At 43.2% G+C, this 8,702-nt stretch overlaps 1 protein-coding gene across 1 annotated transcript; it reads left to right on the top strand.

Moving 5' to 3' along the window:
* The first annotated feature begins 7,142 nt into the window (after nt 1-7,142).
* Nucleotides 7,143-8,000, top strand: LOC125717140 (mitochondrial nicotinamide adenine dinucleotide transporter SLC25A51-like). Its single transcript, XM_048990114.1, has one exon. It carries the CDS (start codon nt 7,143-7,145, stop codon nt 7,998-8,000), a length of 858 nt encoding a protein of 285 aa, XP_048846071.1.
* Nucleotides 8,001-8,702: the final 702 nt, after the last annotated feature.

Below are 8,702 nucleotides of genomic sequence, written 5' to 3'. Positions count from 1 at the left end.
CTGTGTGAGAAGCTTTTCTCAGCTATGAACTTTAACAAATGCAAGTTCAGGTCCAGGCTTAGTGATGCTCATCTTGAAGCTGTACTAAGGGTTTCAACTGTGAACACCATCAGGGCCAATGTGGCGCAGCTGTGTGAGCGAAAGCGCTGCCAGGTGTCTGGGAAGAAATAGCATAGTTTGCAAATGTATTGCATTTGTTCAGTGTAAGGTTGTTTGTTCAGAATAGTTTTGATAAGTAACTTAAGTTAAAATAAAGTAGGTAACTTAATTAAAAAGTAAAAAATATATAACATAATACACACACTGTTTATATTTTTGTTAAGTATAACAGAAATATGTTAGTAATGTAATGTAAAAGAAAGTTAACAACTCAGCAATTAAAGTAAATTTCCAGAAATGTTGTGCTTGAATGATAAAATGGCCCTCCTATGAAATATCAGTCACAGCAATGGCCCCCAGCCAATTTAAGTTTGAGACCCCTGGTTTAAGGTATCCTCAATACAGAAAGGTATGTGGGTTGAGGCCCTTGTTTTCAAGCTACAAAGCTTTAAATGAGGTTTTCTGGTGAAAACCGATTTAAAAAAAAAAAATCAGTTTTTGTTCCTTTTGTTCTAGAAAAGCATTAACGACTTGCCTGCTCATTAGTAACCTTTAAATTGCGATAACTTTTGAATCACTGGTCCGATTTTTAAAAAGTAAACAGTTCTGTAATCTGCTCAACACGCTGCTTGCAATGGATTTGGATTTAGCTCTCTACAGGAAACCTGAAAAAATTCATCCAAGTACCTAACAGTACGGACGTAATTATATTAGCACAAACGTTAACAACGCAACTGTGTACGGATACGCATACGTAGCTCATAGCAACGGTATTTCTGCCTTTAGGTGTGAATAAACCTAGCTTTAAGAGAGGGAGCCCTAGGTTCGAAACCAACGCGTCGCTCAACACACAGATATGGGAAAGTTATAACGATTCTGTCTCCTTGTCAAATCACCAATCTCACAAGTATAAATGAAATACCAAAAGCATTATAAAAAGAAATGGTTTTTCAGTACTTAAAACAAATGGTACATTTACTGTTTGGAATATAAAAACCTCGATCGTGAGTAACACCCAAAAAAATAAAGACAAGGTACAACACGTACTGGGTAAACACGGTGATTAACAATATTAAACCAAAATCATTATCACTGTTTTTGTAAAATAAAAAGAAACCCAAACTACTAAGAATTCTTGTGCAACTTCCGTGGATCCACACCCTATATATTAACTACATGAAGTCGGAATTTTCCCACCCCGTTGCAGGCCTGAGTCGTGGCTAGCGTACGTTGAGGCCTTTAAATCAAAACGCACTGGCCGCTTCACTCTCCCGAGCGCTGTAAACTCAATAAATAAATAAAAGTTACCTCAGACCAACTTCGCAAACCAACTTTCACTCCACGATATCCTCATCTGAATGCGGTGGCTCTGGTCTCCCTCCACCACTTTCGCAGCGCTGGCAGTCTCTTACACTCGGCAATTCGCATAGATGGTGACAGCTCCAACCGTCACCGACTCGAGCTCAATCCGCGAGAACAAACTCACGGTGGCTAATTCTGGACTGATTACTTAACTAAAACAAAATCAATTCCACTGTAGTCGGTATTGTTCATACGCGAGCTAAACTTACATCTTCAAATAATTAGAGTAAAATAAATACCAAATACATAGTAGCTTCCCATAAGATGTAAGAGCAGGATCTCTGCCATTTGTCTCTCCTCTCACAGGGGACCCACATATCGCTCTCCCGCTCTCGCACTTGGACCCGCCCCCCAAAAACAGCGATAGGTCTAATCACCATCCATCAAACTATCTAACCAATTACAGATTAAAACAAAATGAACCCACCATCAACTTAGGTTTCAAACAATGTCTGAAACTAATTGTCTATTTAATATTTTTAAAGAAACAATACGTTTTGACCATTTATTAAAAAAAACATATCTCTCGTAATAAACAAATAATGTAACTTATTTAATTACACTCAATGTATAAACATGTACATCCATCTGCATTAAATTTTTATCCGGGTTACAGAACATTGTGAATTAGGGTGTCACAACAAACACTAAACACACTGCATCTGGTTTTTGTGCGTTTATACAGGTCACAGATCTCTAATACTACTGTTATGTAAGATAAAATTATAAAACACGTAACTAATTTATCATTGTGTGTCATTAGACGTGATTGATCGCACAGCACTCACGTCAACACACTATTCAGTAGGTGCTTGGAGTGCCCGTGGCCGAAACGTGTGGCAAAAGGATCATCCTAATGCTGTTCTGTGTTAATAAAAAAAAAAGACAAAAAAAAAAAAAAAAAAAAAACAGAAATAAAAAATAATCCGCTTTCCGAGGCGAATTGCCTCATTCACATAAAGAACATAAGAAATTTTTAAACGAAAGGAGGCCATTCGGCCCATCAAGCTCGTTTGGGGAGAACTTAACTAATAGGTCAGAGCTGTTAAAATCTTATCTTGCTCTGATTTAAAGGAACCCAGGATTTTAGCTTGCGCTACACTAGCAGGAAGACTATTCCATACTCCAACTACACGCTGTGTAAAGAAGTGCTTCCTCAAATTCATTTTAAAAATTTCTCCCGCTAATTTCCATTTATGGCCACGAGTTCTAGCATTTAAACTAATATTGAAATAGCCATTTGGCTGAACAGCATCGAGACCTGTTAGAATCTTATATACCTGGATCATGTCCCCCCTTAGTCTCCTTTACTCGAGGCTAAACAGATTCAGCTCAGCTAACCTCTCCTCATAAGACATTCCTCTAAGACCAGGAATCATTTTCCTCTCCCTATGTTGCACCTTTTCCAAGGCAGCAATGTCCTTCTTAAGGTATACTGACCAAACCTGCACACAATATTCTAGGTGGGGTCTTACCAAGGAAATTATATAATCTTAGCATCACATCCCTTGACTTAAACTCCACACACCTAGAGATCCATCCATCCATCCAGTTTCCAAACCGCTTATCCTACTGGGTCGTGGGGGGTTCGGAGCCTATCCCAGAAACAATGGGCACGAGGCAGGGAACAACCCAGGATGGGGGGCCAGCCCATCGCAACACCTATAGATGTAGCCCAATATTCTATTGGCCTTTTTTATTGCTTCCCCACACTGGCGAGAGTGGGACATGGAAGCATTAACATACACACCGCTATCTTTCTCGTAATCAGCTACTTTTATTTCAGTTGAACCCATAAAATATTCGTACTTTATATTTCTACTCCCTGTATGGAACCAATTTACTGCATGTACTGTATTGGTGTCAATATCCATCCATCCATCCATCCATCCATTTTCCAAACCACTTATCCTGGGTCGCGGGGGGTACGGAGCCTATCCCAGAAGCAATGGGCACGAGGCAGGGAATAACCCAGGAGGGGGGGCAGCCCATCGCAGGGCACATTCACACACCATTCACTCGCACATGCTTTCCTACGGGCAATTTAGCAAGTCCAATTAGCCTCAGCATGTCTTTTGACTGTGGAGGGAAACCAGAGTACCTGGAGGAAACCCCTCGACGACATGGGGAGTCCGCTCCTCGTGTGTGCCACGCCCCCTGCTTACCCACGTGTGCTTCCCCGATTGTACCCATCTGTGTCTGCTTATTTTGATTAGTCCTGTCCTATTTAAGTCCTGGTCTTGCTTGTCTCCCCTGTCCGTCATTGTAGTTGACTGGGTTAGGTGTGGTCCAATGTCTCCCGCTCCCCGTTGCACTAATAAACCACCAGTATTTCCCGTATTTTGCATGTTAGCCTGTTCCTTGACCGCCAGCCTGCACGCTCGCTGCTGTGCCTGCCCGCGATTGTGACAGGGAGAACATGCAAACTCCGCACACATGTGATCCAAGTGGAGACTCGAACCTGAGTTCCAGAGGTGTGAGGCAACAGTCAGGCGTGCGAGCAGGCAAACAGGGTTTATTAACTAGGAACGAGCAACACAGCACATAACGTCAATGACATAAGAAAACATACTCAAAAGTGGACTGAAATACACAGGACAAGCCGGAAATAACATCAAACACCTGGGAACAATCAGGGTTTCAGACGAGGGTAATGAGGGGGCGTGGCACACAGGAGGATGCACGAGCAGGTCATGACAGCAACGAAATATCTGATCTTTGCCCCTTGTGTGGTATCTGCATGGAAACCGTTCCACGCTTGTTTTGTGATTGTTTACCTCTCAAATATTTTTGGATTGAGATAGAACATCTGTTTGAAACACTGTCTGGTTGTAAGATTTCTTTAGATAGGAAAGATATTCTATTCTATTATGGGAAAACAACATAAATAGTAATTATGTTTTTATTTTAAATCTGTTTGTTTTATATGGTAAATTTTATGTTCACAAATGCAAATGGACCCCAAAGAAGCCTAATATATGCTAGTTTAAATTGGAATTCAAATTTTACTTTAACACTTTGCATGGACTAAAAAAAACCCGAAAAGCTGTCATTTTTTGGCAATTTATAGAATGCCTTGAAGAATCTTTTATAAATGAGAAAGGATATGTACCTCTCTTTCTTTAAAATGTAATTTGAATCTGTCATGCATTTTGCATTATCTTTGTATATTGTTAAAATAATAATAATGATGAAAGTGTATCATTACGGGGAAAAAAGTGAGTAAGTTGGGAACGTACTGTCCTGTTGGATTTGGGAAGAACCGTTTTGAGGTAGAACAAAGTGACATCTGATTAACTGCATTACGCTAAATTAGTGTCTGGAAATTTGCCTCCCTGGAGTCAAGTAAGATGGCAGAGAATCAGGCAAGGGAGTCCTGAGCGTGAGGCACCAACTGGGCATGGAACTACATCTGCGCTGGGTGCGACGACATCGCAGACATTATGATCGCCTTCCCGATAAAAGAGGTTGACTTCCGGCAGCAGCTGTTCGGAGGGTGCATGACCGAGACCATCCAGCAGCTGCAGAGGAAAGGCATGCGGACCCTGTACCATGGCCTGCTGCCCCGGCTGCTGCAGAAGACCACCTGAGCAACCATCATTTTTGGCTTTTATTATTATAATAATTATTATTACTGTGGGATATTCCCCATATCTATCTCCTATGTTGGGCGAAGACCAACATATCAGTACAGGTTTATAAATGCGATTTCCTGACTCTGGCTTGTGTTTAATTTTGTTGCTTTTTGTAGTTTATTGTATGTGTTTGGCTGTAAAGGTAATTTTTGTAGACTTTTGTGTACTGCATGTGGGGTGACACCTGAGCAGGGACAATCAATGTGGTGAATGCCCACTGTATCCATTTTCCAGAGGTGATGTGTTTCATGTGCCAGTTCCCTGAATTTGCATATTTCATCTGCTTGTAGCTTTTGTAGGTTGTGCGTGTCTAGTATGGCAATGTCTATAATCTACGTGGTTTTGTTCGGGTTGTCAAACAGTGTGATGTCAGCTCTGTTGTGGTGGATGGGTCTCTCTCTTAGAATGTTCTGTCATAGTACAGTTTAAGTGATGCCTTCTCCAGCACTGTGTTACATGCATATTTGTAATATGGTCTGTCTGTGTCTTAGTTCACGTTGCACTGATTTTTCTTGGTGTAGGATAATGGCAGCCTGATTGTGTCTGTGTGTATAGTCTGTCTGTGTCAGTAGTTTGCATTCAGAACTGATGTGCTGTATCATCTATTGTGAATAGATCTGAAGGTGTGGTACCTTCTGATTGGAAGCACGCCTTCATAACGCCTATTTTCAAAAAAGGGGATAGAAGTAATTTGTCTAACTATAGGCCAATCAGTCTAACTTGTATAACTGGTAAAGTTATGGAGGCTATAATCAAAGAGAAAATGGTAGATTACCTGGACTCCAATAACATTTTGCGGGATAGCCAGCATGGATTTAGGAGAGGTAGATCCTGTTTAACAAATCTGTTGGAGTTTTTTGAGGAAGCTACTCAGGAAGTTGATGATAAGAAGGCCTATGATGTCATCTACTTAGATTTCCAAAAGGCTTTTGATGTTGTCCCCCACAAGAGGCTCCTACTTAAACTCAAAGCGACAGGTATTTTAGGTACCGTAGCGACCTGGATTGATAACTGGTTAACAGATAGGAAACAGCGAGTAGTTATAAGAGGCACAATGTCACAGTGGGCTTGCGTTCATAGTGGGGTACCGCAGGGTTCAATTTTAGGACCACTATTGTTCCTAATTTGCATAAATGATAAGGATACCAATATATACAGTAAACTGGTGAAATTTGCAGATGACACCAAGGTGGGTGGTGTAGCAGATACTGAATTAGCGGCTCAGCAGCTACAGCGGGATCTTGATTTAATTAGTGACTGGGCCGATACCTGGCAGATGAAATTTAACGTCGATAAATGTAAGGTACTCCATCTAGGGAGCAGAAATATAAAGTACAGGTATTTCATGGGTGTCACTGAAATAAAGGTAGCTGATCATGAGAAAGACCTTGGTGTGTATGTTGATGCTTCCATATCCCATTCTCGCCAGTGTGGGGAAGCAATAAAAAAGGCCAATAGGATGTTGGGGTATATCTCCAGGTGTGTGGAGTTTAAGTCAAGGGAGGTAATGCTAAGATTATACAATTCCTTGGTGAGACCTCACCTAGAATATTGTGTGCAGGTTTGGTCACCATATCTTAAAAAGGACATTCTGGCCTTAGAAAAGGTGCAGCGTAGAGCCACAAAAATGATTCCTGGTCTTAGAGGAATGTCATACGAGGAACGGTTACTTGAGCTAAATCTGTTCAGTCTCAAGCAAAGGAGACTGAGGGGGGACATGATCCAGGTATATAAGATTCTAACAGGTTTGGATGCTGTTCAACCAAATAGTTACTTCAGCATTAGTTTAAATACACGAACTCGTGGCCATAGGTGGAAATTAGCGGGAGAACATTTCAAGCTGGATTTAAGGAATCACTTCTTTACACAGCGTGTAGTCAGAGTATGGAATAGCCTTCCTGATAATGTAGTGCAAGCTGAATCCTTGGGTTCCTTTAAATCAGAGCTAGATAAGATTTTAACGACTCTGAGCTATTAGTTTAGTTCTCCCCAAGCGAGCTTGATGGGCCCAATTCTTATGTTCTTATGTTCTTATGTTCTTATAAGATGGCAGAGAGTCAACAAGGCAACCCTGAGAGTGAGGCACCAACTAGGCCTGGGAAGCACTATATCTGCGGTGGTTGTGCTGGCATGGCAAATATAATGATCACCTTCCCAATAAAGAAGGTCATCTTTCGGCAGCAGGTTTTTGGCGTGCCCACGACCGAGGCCATCCGGCAGTTACAGAGGGACGGCATGCGGACACTGTACCGTGGTCTGCTGCCCCCTCTACTACAGAGAACCACCTCAATGGCCTTCATGTTTGGCTTCTACAATGATTTATCTCGGCTCCTGCCACGACCCGCCGGCAGCCCGGGACTGCTGACCGGCAGCATGGCGGCTATTCTGGCCGGCACTATGGGGGCAACTTTGACCCCCTTTGAGAGGGTCCAGGCACTTCTACAGGACCATCGGCACCACGGCTGTTTTAGCAATACTTTTCACGCATTCCGGACACTGGTGCAGGACTACGGGGTGCGTGAATTGTATCGCGGTATGGGGCCCATCCTGTTGCGCAACGGTCCCTACAACATGCTGTTCTTCGGGCTACGTGGACCGATCAAGAACAGCTTGCCTGAGGCTGAAACTCATGCCGGCCACCTGGTCAGTGACTTTGTCTGCGGCGGCCTTCTGGGAGCCACTCTAGGTTTCCTTTTCTACCCTCTTAATGTACTGAAGGCTCGCAAACAGATGCAGGTGGGTGGAGCCTTCCAGGCATCACATCAGGTGCTGCGCACCGTCTGGAGCGAGCGAGGTGGTAAATTGAGCCACCTCTGCCGAGGGGCTCATCTAAATTACCACCGCTCCCTCCTGTCCTGGGGCATCACGAATGCGGCATACGAGTTTCTGAGGAAGGTCATATAAACCGACCTGGAACTTCTACCTGGGGCGGCATGGTGGTGCAGTGGTTAGCACTGTCGCCTCACACCTCTGGGACCCGGGTTCGAGTCTCCGCCTGGGTCACATGTGTGCGGAGTTTGCATGTTCTCCCCGTGTCGTCGTGGGGTTTCCTCCGGGTACTCCGGTTTCCCCCCACAGTCCAAAAACATGCTGAGGCTAATTGGAGTTGCTAAATTGCCCGTAGGTGTGCATGTGTGAGTGACTGGTGTGTGAGTGTGCCCTGCGATGGGCTGGCCCCCCATCCTGGGTTGTTCCCTGCCTCGTGCCCATTGATTCCGGGATAGGCTCCGGACCCCCCGCGACCCAATAGGATAAGCGGTTTGGAAAATGGATGGATGGATGGATGGATGGAACTTCTACCACCCCCTGCTCAGAATTCAGGATTGGTGCCCCGCGCATGAATAATGAAAACTGTAGTAATAAACTGTTTGTTGGCACTTATCTCTTGTCTGTCTCATTAACTCAGTTATACACACAGTACTTTCCAACCTCTATCTGTGGATATGTCGTTACAGTGTTTGTGCAAAACACTGGGTATTTAGTTCTTATCTACTGGATAGCACTGGTATTGATAACAATGGCTGAGATCATCTAAAGAGGGACATATTTGAGGTAGATTAGTCTAAAACACTGGTAAACGTTTGTCAAATTAGTGTTGGTTTCAGC

The sequence above is a fragment of the Brienomyrus brachyistius genome, chromosome 21 (assembly GCF_023856365.1).
Source record: "Brienomyrus brachyistius isolate T26 chromosome 21, BBRACH_0.4, whole genome shotgun sequence".
NCBI classification, from domain to species: domain Eukaryota; kingdom Metazoa; phylum Chordata; class Actinopteri; order Osteoglossiformes; family Mormyridae; genus Brienomyrus; species Brienomyrus brachyistius.
This window is presented reverse-complemented; position numbering and strand designations above follow the sequence as displayed.